At 40.3% G+C, this 17,067-nt stretch overlaps 3 protein-coding genes across 5 annotated transcripts in view; all 3 read right to left on the reverse strand.

Moving 5' to 3' along the window:
* Window positions 1-5,286: 5,286 nt before the first annotated feature.
* mrps23 (mitochondrial ribosomal protein S23) lies at window positions 5,287-9,549 on the reverse strand. The gene is made up of 5 exons (XM_061217439.1): window positions 9,357-9,549; window positions 8,936-9,115; window positions 8,421-8,498; window positions 7,474-7,597; window positions 5,287-6,690 (listed from the first exon to the last, which is right to left on the reverse strand). Exons 1-5 carry the CDS (start codon window positions 9,398-9,400, stop codon window positions 6,160-6,162), a joined length of 957 nt encoding a protein of 318 aa, XP_061073423.1. The 5' UTR covers window positions 9,401-9,549; the 3' UTR covers window positions 5,287-6,159.
* Window positions 9,550-10,761: 1,212 nt separating this feature from the next.
* lyrm9 (LYR motif containing 9) lies at window positions 10,762-14,923 on the reverse strand. Of its 2 annotated transcripts, none has more exons than XM_061218088.1 (4): window positions 14,577-14,923; window positions 13,516-13,657; window positions 12,325-12,417; window positions 10,762-11,773 (listed from the first exon to the last, which is right to left on the reverse strand). In XM_061218088.1, exons 2-4 carry the CDS (start codon window positions 13,645-13,647, stop codon window positions 11,759-11,761), a joined length of 240 nt encoding a protein of 79 aa, XP_061074072.1. In that variant the 5' UTR covers window positions 13,648-13,657; window positions 14,577-14,923; the 3' UTR covers window positions 10,762-11,758. The 2 variants fall into 2 exon arrangements, with proteins under 2 accessions (XP_061074072.1, XP_061074071.1); XM_061218087.1 differs by lacking the exon at window positions 14,577-14,923 and adding an exon at window positions 13,834-13,915.
* Window positions 14,924-15,772: 849 nt separating this feature from the next.
* The window catches only part of nlk2 (nemo-like kinase, type 2), a 34,843-nt gene continuing 33,548 nt past the window's right edge, over window positions 15,773-17,067 (reverse strand). For both annotated transcript variants that reach the window (XM_061216729.1, XM_061216728.1), the window contains one exon: window positions 15,773-17,067. This exon is cut by the window's right edge and continues 1,417 nt beyond it. The gene's annotated coding sequence lies outside the window, so the exon portion shown is untranslated.

Consider the following 17,067-nt stretch of genomic DNA (forward strand, 5'->3'; position numbering starts at 1 on the left):
AAGTTGCCATCATTAAGGACTCTTGCATATAAAATATGTCTAATATTTTTAACCAAGGCTGTTGTCAGTAAAATTGGGTTAATTGTATTCATATTTTCTTGTGCTTTCTCATTCAATATTAATATTGCAATGCATTTTCCTGATTCTTTATCCATCTGCACACTTCTTCCTGGCCTCCTGATTCATCACTACTATTGTCCTATTGTGCTCTTTTATATAACCTTGTCTGCCTCTCTCCTCATTCATATCTTCTCTGAATCACCTTGTCTTATCTACTTCCTCTTCACTAAACTCCTCAGCCATATCTGCCCAACTACCTGTCTGATCCATTCACAGAGCAGTCCAGCTCAGTCACCTCTCCTCAACATAAATTAGTCCTTTAGTGGACATTTCCAAGAATAGGTAACAGGGCAATGCAAATTAAATTAACATGATCAGCACAGGGACATGGCACTGTATTGATGGGAACAAATCCACCTGTATTTTAAAGGAGTCATTGCAGGGGTATACAGTCTCAGAAGAGGTGTTTTTCACAAATTTCATTTCTGGCAGGCCTCAGGACTGGGCACTCCGTTACCTCAATCCTTTTTGTCTGGAACCAAGATGTAGCTCACTTACTTGTGTGTTTGCAGTCGTTGTCTTGTTGAAACACCCATTTCAGGGGCATTTCCTCTTCAAGTATTTTGATGTATTCAAACTGATCCTTGATCCCTGGTCTATGAACCCAACACCGTAGTATGAAAAACATCCCCATACCATGATTTTTGCGCCACCATGCTTCACTGTCTTCACAGTGTACTGTGGCTTGAATTCAGTACCCGGGGGTCGTCTGACGTACTGTCAGACTGATGAATGGCTGAATCTTTGCCATTCTGACTATTCTTTGATCCGTTTTAACAGTAGTTGCTCATTTTCTTCTGCTTGTTTTGGGTTTTTGTTGCCATTTTAAAGCATTTAAGATCATTTTTAGCTGAGCATCCTATAATTTGCTGCACTTCTTTATATGTTTTCCTCTCTCCAATCAACATTTTAATCAAATGATGAACAATGTTTGGAACGGCCCATTTTACTTAGCAATTCAGAAGGAAATATATTTTATAACAATGTGTCAAACATTTGCTTCCCTTCTTCCTTAATGAAGGACAATTAATGACACCTGTTTTTTTCACAGAATTAATGAATTCTCTAATTGAACTCCACACTGCTATTATTTTGAACATGCCCCTTTCAATGAATGAGTCAATTACTCAGAAACAGTGTGCATGTCATGACTGTTGTCTGTTGTTTTTCTATTGCACTACTACATCTACAAGTAAAATATTTGCCATGCAGAAATATCACTACTGCGAATAACAGTGGTTCATCAGATTACTGATGCTGTACTGCTATTTTCTTGAACACAACTGTAAGTACTGCCCCTGTAACCTGGTTACAGCTGAGGTTGAGGTTCAAAAACAGAATTGTGGTTAATGGTAAAAACAAAGCTAAACATCTGGAGTTTGCCAAACCTCATTGGAATTATGGGTGGAAGGGAGTGATTTGTGGCCATACAAACCATCACCATGTTTGGCGGCAAAAGTGGAATCCATACAAGGAGAAGCTTCTCATAACTACGGTCAAATATGGATATTTTGGGAATGTTTTGCAGTCAGTAGTCCAGGGACACTATTTAATATCACTATTTAAGGAAAATGTCTCTGTGAGGAAGCTGAGACTTGGTCGTAGATAGATTTTCCGGTGGGACAATGTACTCTGTCCATACATCAAAATCAACACAGAAATGGTAAGGTGAGAACAATATCCATGTTCTGTAATGGCCATCTCAGTCTCCAGAATTCGAAACTCAATTCCATCAAACCCTGTGGTCTGAACTGAAGAGTGGGGTATCACTCATCTGTAAAAGTTCTGCATGGAGGAATGGTAAAAAAAAACAGAACCCAAATGTGTTCTTAATTATCTGAAAAAACTAATGGGGTGGATGTACAAAGTATTAAAGCAGGGGTTCTAATAATTGTGATACAAGATAGAAGAAAAAATGCACGACTTTGCTTGATTCCATTGAATCAATAATAAAGCACACTACATGGATTTATTTGACACGTTGGAAAGTAATAATAAAAAGTAAATAATAAAAATATTATGTCAATAATTATATTATTTCTTAGTTTACAGTATTTTCTGTGAATATTTATCAAAGGTGTCAATAATTCTGGACCTGACTGTATTGGGCACCAGTTCATTTTATACTTTTAATACTTCATCTCTTATCTCAATCCTCTAACCTCTAATTCCTGAGTATTGCAAATATCATGTTTGCATGTTTGAAATTATTCTTGTGCAATTCATTTAGAAAAATTTTGATTAAAAAAATAAACCACAGACATATGTAAAGACGCAATCACACACAAATATGCACAGACAAGCACATGCAAATGTACACACATGTTAACACAAAGACAGTTTGGTGGTGGGGGGGGGGTAACTGAAGGGATCATTTAAATAGGTACACCGCAACAAGCATCTGCCCTTCGATTAGCCACAGATGACCTGTCCTTTCTCAGCGGTGCTGCCAGCACCACGCAGGAGACTGAGGGGAACCCGGCACTACAGCGCCACCTGGAGGCTGAACATTCCGACTGCAAAAATCTCAGTTTGAACAATCCAAATCAAAACGGTGACAATTCTGTCAAGGACTGGGAGTCAATACTTTTTAAATTTATTTCAGCCACCACCCACCCCTCTTGGGAGGTCAATATTATTTTTATTTTAGAATTCACAAAAAAGGAGGGAAGGGCATAACAAAACAAAAACAAAAAATTTTCAGTACAAACTGATAAAACTAGACAAAGTACCGACATGGATGTACAGTAGTGTACAAATATTTGGCCACCCCTGGTCAAAATGCCTTTTACAATTCATATTGTAAGCACAAAAACAGACACAAACCTGGCCTCTAAATGGTATGTTAAACATGACGCATTTCTTCAAATTATAAAGCAAGATGCCTTTTCCACAGATTTTCAATAATATTCAAGTCTGGGGACTGTGGTGGCTATTCCAAAACCTTCATCTGTCTTTCCTGGAGGTAGGTGGTTGATTTCAAGATATGCTTTGGATCATTGTCTTTCCTGGAATACCCAACATCTCTTCAACTTCAATATCTGGACTGAACTTTGAACATTAGCCTCATTAGGCTTCAGGCTTGTCAATGTTTTCTTTGGCATACTTAGTAGCAATAGCAATAGTAATAGATTTTCACATAGTAGTTTGTGTAGTTTTGTGTTGAGTTCGTTCTTTGTGGCAATGTAGATCTGTTTAAAGTACGTTGCATTGGTGTCCTGTGAATAGCTAGACCCGTGTCTCTGACAATTGAGGTCAAAAGATGTATATGAGACAACAAATCCGAATTTCATCTTTTATTTCCTGGTATCTATCTAGATATGTTAAACAACTTTTGTATCAGACCACCCAATTTTTTGTTGAGCAAAAGTATTGACAGTGACTGACAGGTGTTTCTTGTTGCCCAGATGTGTCCTATTAGACTGATTGGTTAAATAATAAATAGTTCTGAAGGTTGACTCTTGGTTTTAGCCTTGGGGGTTTGCCTGTGAAGACTAGATTTGTGTTAGAAAAGGTAATCCAACATGAAGACCAGAGAGCTGTCTTTGGAAGAAAACCCATACATGCATGCATGTACAGTGCAGTCCATAAGTATTGGGACAATGTGTCACATTTCAGAGCAACAACAACAAAACGTGTGTCTTCCCTCTGTACTCCAGCAAACAATGAAAACAATGTGTGGCAACAACGAGAAGTACAGACTTACAGCTTCAATTTGAGGGTTTTTACATCCATATTGGGTGAACTGTGTTGGAACTACAGACGTTTTTATACTGTACATAGTCCCCCCAATTTTAGGGGACCAAATGTAATCATCAATGAACACTAACTGAAATAAAGTCATTATATTCACGATTTCGGACTGCACTGTATAATTATATCTGAAAATCATCTATTTGGTTGTTTATTCAAAGAGAATATTTGATTGAATCCTCAGCAGCCTGCCCAGTGCATTACTTACATGTTGTTTGAAGTAGACCACCATAGTTACATTACCCATAGCAAGTATTAATGCATGTGTGTTGGAAGCCTTGTCAGTGCATAGGTCAAGATAATGACCGGTGCTTTTGTGAATTTCCTGTCTTTTTCGAGTTTTTCCAATCATTATGACATTATCTGTCACTTTAAACTTGTTTTTTTTGTTGAATAAAGATAAAGTGCCCTGTTTTCAACAATATTAGGAATTTGGATCTTTGGAAAATAATTTTCGTTTTTATTTTGGTGCTGGTTCCTGGGTTAATACTCTAGCAAGGTCTGGCTTACCTGTTTCTCTGTTCTGTTAATGTCTTGTCCTGTTTTTATTAATCATTCTAACCGTCTGCTTCTTAATTAATTTAATCTTAGGATCTGATATAGTTTGTTTTTACCAGTTCATTGTAGACTGATCTTTCAAAGAATTCACTGATTAAATTGATAATTGTCATTCCTAATAATTATTATTCATTTAAATCACATATAGTATATTTTATATGTAGGTTAAGTGAGGGGTTCTAGCATGCAATACCACTTGTGTTCAGTATTCACAGTGCTGAACAATTTAATAAGGATATCGATTGTTTTGAACCACTGGAGTCAGATGATACATTTATAATACTTAACCCTTGCTTCCCCGACACTCCTGAACCAATGTTGCCCCTATGTGGCCAAAAAAAGACATTATTAAACATATTCATACACATACAAATACTGACATTTCGCACATCTTATCTATTTTTCATGTTATGTTTATGATTTTGTTCAGTATATTGGATGCTACTGCTCTGCATGTGCTTTAGGGAGCAGTATGGAAAAGATGCGATAGCTTCATGCACTTCAGGCAGCTGGAGTTGGGAATTCAAAATAGGGGAGAAAAATGAGAAAAAAAAAAAAAAAACCCTCTGCTCTGAAAGTTAATACTTACATTTCCGTAATTACAGAATAACCTAAACTGGCAAATGTATTAGTGCTGGAATTCATACATGTTATTGGTTTAATATCAAAAGGAGATGTTTAGACATGTTTAGACAAGAGGTGTCTCCATGCTTGCTTCTGAAACAGGACATGCATCAGCTGTGCACACATGCCCCACAAAAAAAGATGAAATACAATATTTGGGAAACACTCCAGACTGTTTGTGTCAGAACTGCTCATGTGATGGGACGGCAGAAACAGGAAGGACACCCACGCTTTAGTTTCACTGCTTTACTGACAACATACAGCCCAAAGATACAGCACACCGTTTCAGAGAGCCACATGGGTTCATGCAGCACATTCCCAATTCAACCCCTCTCCAAGCAGCCACTTGTAATATGAGAACAATTGTTAGCAGTTAGAATGCCGAATTCTGTGGACAAGGTTCACATTTTTAACTGTGTTGTTTGCATTGCGAAGGCAGCTTGTATTGTGTGGACAGTGGACACAATCATACTCCATTACCTACGGGCAAAAAGGTCTGCAGTCACCAGTTCCTTTGCGATGTCGAGTGATTTTACACATTATGGCCAGATGGCACACTCCAGGGGCTTTCTTAAACAGCTGATATCAGTTTCATGAACCAAAGTCTAAATTTTGATCTCAGGTAACAATGATGTGCTGAACCAGGGTGAGGAAGACGGTCCATGTCCACCAGAGAGTTTACGGTCATCCGGAGCTGAACTCAGCTCTGTCCAGAAGTACAAGAGGCAACATGGACCAATCATGACAAAGCAATGCCGAGGTAACTACAGTGGCCACACTGGGCCAAAAAATATAAAAAGGACAATTTTTCCCCCTCAGTGGTAGGGGAGGCAGGAAATCACCTTCCCCACAGGTCCCTCTGCAAATGCATGTACTGTCTGATGACTGTGTGTGCGTGCGTGCCTTTCTGTGTGTGTGCCTTTCTGTGTGTGCACGTGCCTGTGCGTTTGTGTATGCGTGCAAGCGTCTGTGTGTGTTTGCCCGTGTGTGCGCGTTTCTGTGTGTGTGTGTGTGTGTGTGTGTGTGTGCGCGTGTGACCTGGGCAGCGTGTGTGTTTCTCTGTAGGACCTGGGAAGCGTGTGGGTCTTGGGGTGGTGTGGAGTCTCAGGAAGACGTCCCGGGGGTGTTCCTTGGACCTGCTCCCTCAGCGTCTGGCTTGGCATCTGGCTTGGCGTCTGCACTGATGTCTGCGCTGACGTCTGGCTTGGCGTCTGCACTGACGTCTGCACTGACGTCTGCACTGATGACTGCGCTGACGTCTGGCTTGGGGTCTGCACTGATGACTGCGCTGACGTCTGGCTTGGCGTCTGCACTGATGTCTGCGCTGACGTCCGGCTTGGCGTCTGCACTGGCGTCCGCACTGACGTCTGCATCAGCACTGGCGTCCGCACTGACGTCTGCGTCTGCACTGGCGTCTGCACTGGCGTCCGCACTGACGTCTGCGTCTGCACTGGCGTCTGCACTGGCGTCCGCACTGACGTCTGCGTCTGCACTGGCGTCCGCACTGACGTCTGCGTCTGAACTGGCATCTGCGCTGATGTCTGCACTGACGTCTGCGTCTGCGCTGATGTCTGCATCTGCACTGGCGTCCGCACTGACGTCTGGCTTGGCACCTGCGGCGGCGTCTCGGCGTTGCTGGATTATTGATGGATGACAGAAATGTTGCCCATGATGACAGTTTGCAGAAGGCTAGGCCAATTGGACCAAAAGTGTAACTGTGACACAAGACGACCCCATACAGAATAAATTACAAATTAAATTTAACTTGTACAGAGAAGATGCCTAGACCCTGCTGACCTGTCCAGCTACCAATCACTCCTCCCTGCATTTTCCTCCTCTCATAGGTGCTAAGGCTAAATGTTATCAAACGTGAAAACTGAAAGCTCATCCCATAACCCAAGCAAACTGTCCCCTACTTTGTCCTCACTGCTCAAACTGTCCCCTACTTTCTCCTCACTGCTCAAACCTGCCCCTGCACCGCCCCGTTCTACCCTCACTGCAGAGGACTTGATCAACTTCTTTGACAGGAAGATTGCCGATATCTACAATTCTTTGAACATGGAGTTATCCAACACAACAGTCAACCCTCTATCCTGACAACCCTCCCACCTGCTCCCAACTGTATTCTTCTATATTGACACAATCTCACAGAAAATAGTATATTGTGTTTAACAAGTAATATTTTGGCAAACATTCACAAACCTAACACAGGTGATACACTAATGAATACAGCAAGCCAGGTCACATCAAAAGATCATCAGCACTTCGTCTTTTAAGTTTTCAGAAGAAACTTTGTTTAGCATGAACTTCAGTCCTAAAACTTGTGATGACTTCTGTTGTCTCTGGAGTTAAAGATGGAACTGCCCAAGTGACCTATCATTATGAAATAAGGAGCATCATTTCTCACTGGATACTGACCATAGGAACGCCCCTCCTTCGCAGAATGATGCCTTCTGAGAGGAGGACTCTCCCTGCTCCCTCAAACAGGTCCTGCTCCTCCAGGTGCTCCTGCGCCTTCAACTCCTGGTACTTCACAACAAACCTACACACACACACACACAATTACACACACACACACACATACACACAATTACACAATTACACACACACACACACACATACACATACAATTATACACACACAATTACACACACACACAGAATTATACACACACACACAATTACACACACACACACAATTATACACACACACACAGAATTATACACACATACAAATTCACACACAGAATTATACACACACACAGAATTATACACACATACAAATTCACACACAGAATTATACACACATACAAATTCACACACAGAATTATACACACATACAAATTCACACACAGAATTATACACATACAAATTCACACACACACACACACACACATACATACATACAAATGTACACACAAATGAATGTGTACAAAATAAAGGAATGATTCATTGTCTGGGTTTTTTAATAGATAATAATTTCAGGTCCAATATTTAGTATTCTATTTGCAATGAATGATGTTCCTGATATTTACAGAGGTTTCTGATAACCTGGTAAGCGGTATAATTTTAGGGGTCGTGCTCTAATGAAACAAAATACACTTTCACATAAGAAGCAGCTCATTAGCTAAACCCCCGTTGGAATTTGGGTGGGGCCACTTCATATTGATTACACCACATCCTACCATGAAATGTAAGCCTTTGCATCATCGCAAAAAGGAATCTTAACAACAAGCCATCAACCACTGCTGATCAAAATAATAACAATTAGCCTACATACCCAAAGCTAAAAAAGTTCTTGTTCAAATGTATTTTAATATTCACCGAGAGAAGGACAAATACATCCAAATAACATCACTTCCGTACCTTTGACAAGGTGACACAAAGTTGGTTTTGCCGAGCTCAAAAGCCTTCGGCCCACTTCCATACACCTTAAAGAATTTCCTGGGAGGAGACATTTAAAATACATTATTGATCACCATTACAAAGCTCATGTTCTTCACATGTTCCCATATTACCAACTTCACTTTGTATATAGGCTAAGCCAGTTTTATTTGTTGTCACTCCTCAGAAACATTTAGACTAAGAAGCACAATGGTAAGTATTAAAGGTACAAAAAATATAACTAGACAGTTTTCAACCCCAGTAAAAAAAAAAAAAAAACAGCAGTATACAACGCTGCTCATACCCACACCATCAGTGTAAGACTGTACAAAAAAATACTCTTTATGCTCATTTCAAGGACAGCTGTCCTCAAACGCTTACCAAAGACTGACATTTCAGTTTTAAAACTGAATAATACACAGACAATGGCAAACAGAATCTCACTGAGAAAATATCAGCAAAAGGAGAAACATAAACATAAATCTCGTCATACTTACGCTCTGATCGCATCCTCTTTGTAAAAGACGTCTGGCACGGGATCAGTCACCTTTCCGAACACCCTGGGCTTAGGTTTTATATACAGGGGCTCGCTCATGGGTGGAAAGGCGGCGTATACATCGAACCAAATTGGCTTGTCCTTCTCTTTCATGACACCCGCCCGCATCAAGTCCCGAACCCTACAAAACGGAGCTGCGACGTTAAAATCATCGAAACAATGACTGGGCAAGCTAATAACACCTAACGTTAGACCTAAGTAATATAACACGTCTTACCAACTAGAGCAATAACACAATCTTAGCAAGCTAATTAGTTAAACTGTAGCTATTTGAGTGCTATTAACCTTGAAATGGTCGGACTGACGTCTGCTAGCTCGCTCTGGCTCCCGAAGTCGTTAAGCCAAAATATAGCTATACTTACCGCGAATACACTGTGCCGAACTTTTCAAGCCGACTCCCAGCCATTATATAGTTGTAATATTAACTAAAAGCCTTTGTTGTATTTGCGTATTCAGTTCCTCTGTGTTTTATACTGTAATAAAACCACAGCAAAACTACAGCCACCATCCAGCATGGTCGTTTGCCGTTTGTACGGAAGCCGCATCTGGCCAAACCTCACCGACATCAAAAGGCAAAATATTCAGCAGCCTTATTTCGATACACCAGCAACAGTGGATACAATAGTATGGTTTGGCCTTCATGGCATTTTAGTACCCAGAGGTGCCAACAGGAATTTTGGGGCCCCATGAAAAGATTTAGTGTCTTAAGAAAGGGGGCGACATGGCTCAGGCAGTAAGAGCAGTTGTCTGGCAGTCGGAGGGTTGCCGGTTCGATCCCCCGCCCGCCTGTGTCGAAGTGTCCCTGAGCAAGACACCTAACCCCCAAAATGCTCCTGATGAGCTGGTCGGGGCCTTGCATGGCAGCCAAATGCCGTGAGTGTGTGTATGAATGGGTGAATGGAGAAGCATCAATTGTACAGTGCTTTGGATAAAGGCGCTATATAAATGCCTACCATTTACCATTTAAACATGGAACAACATACTCAGTGTCCACTTTATTAGGTAAACCTGCACACGTTTCACACTGCTCTCAGTAGGAGAGTGCACATAACACACTGCTCTCAGTCGGAGAGTGTGCACATAACACACAGCTCTCAGTAGGAGAGTGTACGCGTAACACACTGCTCTCAGTAGGGTTATCAAGTATAAATATTCTACATTGCATCTGGCAGACGCTCTTATCCAGAGCGATGTACAACAAAGTGCATACCCATAACCAGGGCTAAGTGCGTTGAAAGACCCTAGAGGGAAGTACAATTTCAATTGCTACCTGTACAACAAAGGACCAGGGCCTATTTTTTTTTTTTTTTTTTTTAATCAACAAATAAACAAACAACAAAGCAAAAGTGACCAAACTTAACTATCCAAATACTGCTTACCTAGCCAACTAAAAATACCAAAACACAAAGTAAATCACAAAGACAACAATTAAGGTTCACAGGGAGGTTGGGAGGGATGGGGAGAGGTGCTGCTTGAAGTCTTCAGTTTGTGCTTGAAGGTGGGGAGAGATTCTACAGTTCTGACCTCAACAGGGAGTTTGTTCCACCACCGTGGAGCCAGAACAGACAGTAGTCGTGAGCGTGAGGTGGAAGTTCGGAGAGGGGGAGGTGCCAAGCGGCCTGTGGAGGCTGAACGAAGAGGTCTGGCAGGGGTGTAGGGTCTGATGATTGTTCTATCATGATAACTGCTGTTGATAAAAACTTTAAATACATTTCAAAATATCTCTGTGGGTAACAGCTAAGACACCATCCGTCCAGTTTGCCGAGGTTTGTTAATTGGTTTTAATTGGGTGGATCAGCTTCAATCATTGGTACATCATTTTTCTGCCATATGTCAGCATGAGGAATACAAGAGCAGGAAATACATCATTTACATGAAAATATTTGTTTGATAATCATGTACAATTCAGTAGGCAGACTTTGGTTCTCGACAGCCCACAAACAGCAACTTTATGAAGATATAAAATAAAATAATATACCTCATCTGCCAAATCATGCCTCAAACTTCAACACATATTAAAGTAAAAACCTAATTACATACACGTATTTTATACATTTTCAGATGTCAAGTAAAACTTGCATTACTTCACTAAGTGCACACCCTGGACAGATTACAGAGCCTTCCTGGAATCAGTTCACCCTTCAAGTATAGGCTGCAGATAGCCAAAACTACTCATCCAAACTTTGTGTCACATACTCATTTTTTTTAGTTCTGATAACATTAGACCACTGAAGCATTTATAAAACAGTCATAATATAGCAGTAAAATGAATATGTTACAACATCAACATTTATTTAATTCCTCCTTTTGTCCAGATACCCTTCCCAAACAGGTGGACAGGTGGAGCAGTCAGTGACAGTACCAGTAACTCGCTGTTTCCCACAGGTGGAGCAACTCCATGTTACTACTGAACCACCAAACTAATTATGCGTCTTTTTGGCAAGTACATATTTTGATCAGTTTCGAGACATGGTGGACAGCACATGGCAGCAGGATCCACGGTCTCAGTGCTAAGTACTGGGATTTTTGCATCCGGCACCGCCAGCCCTGGTACTGTATATCTGAGGCATGTTTTAGTCCTTTGGCCACAAGCTTACAACAGCGCATCACAGGTCTTCCCTGAGCAGCAGAAACGCAGAATGATGACCTCGATCTTCCCTGAGCAGCAGGAGCGCAGAATGATGACCTCGATCTTCCCTGAGCAGCAGAAGCGCAGAATGATGACATCGTTCTTTCCCATCTGAAACCTTTTTGCTTCCTTCTTCTAATTCTGCTTATACTGAGAAAAGAAAAAGACTAGTGTAAGTATAGATTAAAGATTATGCAGATAACCTAATTACAGCAAATTCGGTAAAACTTTCCATTTTAAAAATCATCAAACATTCAATATCCCTGCGGGAAAAAGTGCCCCAGTAACTGGTAAAACCTCCTTTAGCATTAATATCTAACAACACATGTTTTGATCCTTCTCTCATACCACCTAGGAGGAGTTACTTTACAGTACATTATAGGCATACATTCTTATCCAGTGTGACGTTCAATAAAGTGCAAAACCATAAACAGGGTCAGGGACCAAAACATTCAAAAAGAGCCAGGAAACAAGAAAACATTTTCCTTTTTTACATTTTCGTGTTTTATTTGTCACTTCAATCTACAATCAAAGAAAACCTTTGCATCTCATTGACAATGAATGGAGATAAAATGTTATAATATTATAATAATCAGCAAATTAATAGCCTAGCAAGTTGCAGTAGGCCAAAGCTAATACATTTATCATTTCTTTGAGACCTTCAGTTGAAAATGTTCCATCTTATCTAATTCGTTACCCACTTTGTTGAGGATCCAGTCGGCATCCTCAATAGCCCGCTGAATGATCTGGGAGATCCGACGAGGGTCATCTTCATCTGCATGACTGCTGTATCCCTGTGCCAGAGAACCAGAGAAATCACATATGACAGCAAGAATGCCGTTCACATTTTCCCAAAAGATATTTGGTGCCTATCCAGTCAATGTGATTTAGAGAATGTGAGGGTCCTGGAAGGTTGGCAGGAATCCATGTGAGAAACACCGGGTCCCCTCCTGCCCGCTCCTCCATAATAAAATGATTACCAACTGATCTTTCTATATACGTATGATATTTGCTTTGTCATTAAATGTGAGAGTGTATCCAACTTTAGTTGAAGTTTTTGCAATATGCTATTATTTGAAGATATTAAGCTTATTCTAATGTTCACCAGGATAATACAATAAACACGATGAAAACTTCATACTGGCACAGTCAGTTACAGTTTACAGCACCCTCAACAGGTTTAGATCGTATTGTAGCAGAGGAGGCAAGAGACCATCAAGATTTCAGATAAAAATCATGCTTTTTTTTTGGATAGCTAGAGCTAGTCATGAGACCACAATACTTGCTTGTTTAACAGGCCATCCCCATCTAATCGACACCCACAAAGCCTTGTTAGTAACCACAACACACAGCAAACATGATGTCGCCCAAGACATGAGCCCATGCTAGCTACATTTCCCCGCTACAAAACAATATTCATTGCAAACAACGACTGCAGCAGTGACTAAGAACAGGCCATTATACAGCAGTAAAACTGTCTCTCTCATGCCACCTATTCCTGCCATTTGCACATACAGGGCCTGGGAAAATATGTCAGATGGAATCCACAATGATACAGAGAGGAGTAGTTCCAAATGACCTCAGACTCACTGTCACTTGTGGAATCTTTGCCAGAAGAGTGACAGGGCAAACAATGGATTCTGTATGTGGCATGAAGTGCCTTGTACATAAATGAAAACTCACCATGACCAGGCATTCTATTCTATGGGTCAATGACATGATGTTATTTTGATGTCCAAAACGTTTTTATATCATGAATGTAAAAAATACAAGAAAAACAAAACTACCGTCCATTCTATGCTTGTGGGAAAAAACATAGTGATCTAGTCTTAAAACGCCCCATTAATTATTAAAACCTGACGTCTAGTCACCTTTAATCAAAGGTAGATTACCTGTCTCACTGCATGCCGATAGTGCTGTTGCATGACCGGAGTAGGTAATTTCTTGCAGCACCGAAGTAAGTAGCGGTACAGCTGTACCGGGGTCTGAACCAACTCAGCGCCTGGTAACGGAGGCATGTCCATATACAGAACCCTATCACAAGAAAACAATGCTCAATATGGGTAGTTAGCAACAGCAACCAATCTATGTATGTTAACATAATTGCATAGCCCAATAAGAATACAGTTTATTAACAACAATGTGCGATTCCATTTTTACCAATAAAATTGCGTAAATAAGATTACATTTACATGAAAAATTATACACACCACCATCAACCGCCCGGACAATACACGTATGAACCCCATGTGCAACCTTTAACTTGCACGGAGGGAAACAGCCGGTTTAACCACAATATACTCTCAGGGTTTACCTCGATGGTTGAACCTAAATATTCTGACTCTGGAGAAATCACATGCGTACGAATTGAAATAGTAAAAATAAGAATCTAGTAATGCGTTTGCGCTTTAAAAATGATTCACCTGACATTATTCTCCAAATATCATGTAGTTTATATTTTTTTTATTGTGAAGAAAAAGCATGAACAATGACAGTACAAAACACAAAATACAGAAACATCTATTTTAGCAGCTTTTTTGTTCTTTGATGTGAAAATTATTTTGATGTACTGTTTTGATGGCTGTTTTTTTTCTCAAAAGTGATAAATTACGGTTTATTTTTGCGAAGTTTTTTTTCCTCAGAAGTGTCACAAGAGGGTGATTTGATGGAGTACATCCAAAAGGGACTATTATGAGAGGAACCCAGTCGAATTAAGTTAACGCAGTACAACATCGGCCTTTTATCACTTGGTCCAACTTGCTAAGCTGATAGTACTTGAAGCAACTAAATTCCATTTCAGCCCTTGCCTACCCGATGCCTAGGGTTGCTGAGCTGGCTGAACTCCGAGGTAAAGTGAGATACCATAGTTTTTTATTTATTTTAACATTTTCAAGTCCACTGTAGCCTAAATATTGTCTTGCACCATCTGTAAATACACCACATGCATATTTACCTTATTTTTGGACTCCGGTTCCCCCTGCATGTGTGCGTCCCACATTACCAGCGCCCAAGTCCCTTGGTTGCCCCTTTCGCCTCCAGGTCATCAAGGTGGGAAAGCACTTTACCGAGTTTGCCATGGCGGAGGGTGTGGACCTGCTGCTATAGGTGTATCGTGCCGAGCCTTAGGAGGAAGAGGTCGAGTGGCGGTTCTAACTTCTTCCGGCAGCTCTGGGTAGGATTGCGGCGTTAGCCACTAGGCATCGGCTGCGTAGAGGCCTAGCTTCCCACCATGTCATCTGGTCACCGTGAGGCAGTTCCGGGAGAGCGATGATAAAGGCTGCCTCGCAGAACCACTGACTGGCTCATTGTCACTTGTCTCAAGTGGGAATCTTTGCCAGAAGAGTGACAGGGCAAACAATGGATTATGTAAGTGTCATGAAGTGCCTTGTACATCTGTGAAATATGACCAGGCATTTTAAAAGGAATGCCATGCCATTCTATTGTATAACATAGCAAATACAAATGTCTTTGTAGTCTAAAATACTATGATTATTATAATACTATGAAATATTACCAGACATTTTAACCATGGGATGCACTTCCATTCCTTTACAGGACACTTGAAGGATAACTGGAGTCTGAAGCTTTTCAGGTGTGTTATGTATTGGAACTTGATATTTCTGTTGGTACAGTACATACAAAAAAAAAGAAAAAAGAAGTATGCATGTATGTATATATATGTATATATATGTGTATATGTGTGGCGGCACGGATGGTGCAGTGGGTAGAACTGCCGCCTCACAGCAAGGAGGTCCTGGGTTCGAATCCCCGTCGGCCGGGGCCTCTCTCGGAGTTTGCATGTTCTCCCTGTGTCTGCGTGGGTTTCCTCCGGGTACTCCGGTTTCCTCCCACAGTCCAAAGACATGCAGGTTAGGTTGATTGGAGAGTCTAAATTTCCTGTAGGTATGAGTGTATAATTGTGTGAGTGAATGGTGTGTGTGCGATGGACTGGCGACCTGTCCAGTGTGTATTCCTGCCTTTTGCCAAATGTATGCTGGGATAGGCTCCAGCCCCCCTGCGACCCTGTTCAGGATAAGGGGGTTCACATAATGGATAGATGGATGGATATCATTTTTAAAAAGCACATGGTAAAAAAAAAAAAAAGAAAAAAAAAAAGTACCTTTGGAAATCCAAATAAAACACAGACAATTTGTTCTTTAAATGTCACATTTAATGAGTTTCACCACTGTACTTCAAATCTTCAAGAAAGTGAGCGCCATTTTTGCCACACAGTAAAACATTTGATGATTCTTCATCTTTGGCCCTTCTCGCGTTCCACCTTGGCTTTCCAGTCATCCAAATCAGGGCTTCCCCTTTTATTTATCATCATAAAATGTATCCAAATAATTTTACCTTTGAGTATAAACTTCAAATATCTTATAAAAAAATCTTTGATAGCGCAAGTACCGGTTTAGATTTCGTGCAACGGGAGTTCAAGCTAGTCTCTCACAGCAAACAATGCGTATGTTTGGTTTTTGGCACCCCCCACGACAAAATAAATAAAAGAAAAACCTTTAAGAACTTCCAAATTGAAAAGATGTGCCAGCTCTCTCAGTGGAACTCTGTAATCTTCTAACACAGAAAATGGCTGATTATGGTGATTAACAGTCCAAACCAAATGAGTTGGCATTCCACTTTAAAATACTGGGATAGAATGTTCCTTAGCCACAACCCCACAGATAACCCCCCCACCGGCCCCAATGTTCTGAATCCAGTGAATTTATTTGTTTTTCAGTGAAAAAACCTGTTTGACTTACATATAAAAGCTGGAAGGGACACTGATTTTGGGAGGTAGAGACTAACATTGTGAATCAATTATATACATATACACACAACAGTTCAGTGTTTCTCTAAAGTAGGATAAGTTCAAAGAATATTATTATTAATAAGGACAAAATGAAAGCTAAAAAATAATCCCAGAATGTTTCTACTTCAATATTCATTCCACAGCTCCGCAGTACACACAAGAAAAATAACATAATTGGTGATGCATTTTTTGCTTCCCCCCCCCCCCATTCCATTTTTGTACAATTCTTAGTTTTTTGTACACTTTCCAGTGCAGGGAACCAGAAAAAAAGAAAATATATATTTATACATCTATTTATATATTTATATATATATTTATATAGGTCTCAAAAATAAAATGAAATTCACAGCCCTAAAAAAATGTGCAGGCTAATTCACCTTCTATACAGCAGTCTGGTTTGATTTTCATTAAAATGTTTTTTCAGGTGTTAAAACAATTTAAAATTCTGAGTTTAAATCTATTTTTTCACTTATTTACATATATTCTGTGGACCATGAGAAAGCATGCCATAGAATGTTAAGAAACAATAGCAATAAAAAAATCTAAAAAATATATTAAATAGTAATATATCTGTTATTTCCCCCTGCGATCACGCATGTGTGCACGTGTGTCAGTGTTCAAGTGTACACGCAGGCAA

Source organism: Conger conger, chromosome 13, assembly GCF_963514075.1.
Source record: "Conger conger chromosome 13, fConCon1.1, whole genome shotgun sequence".
Lineage (NCBI taxonomy): Eukaryota > Metazoa > Chordata > Actinopteri > Anguilliformes > Congridae > Conger > Conger conger.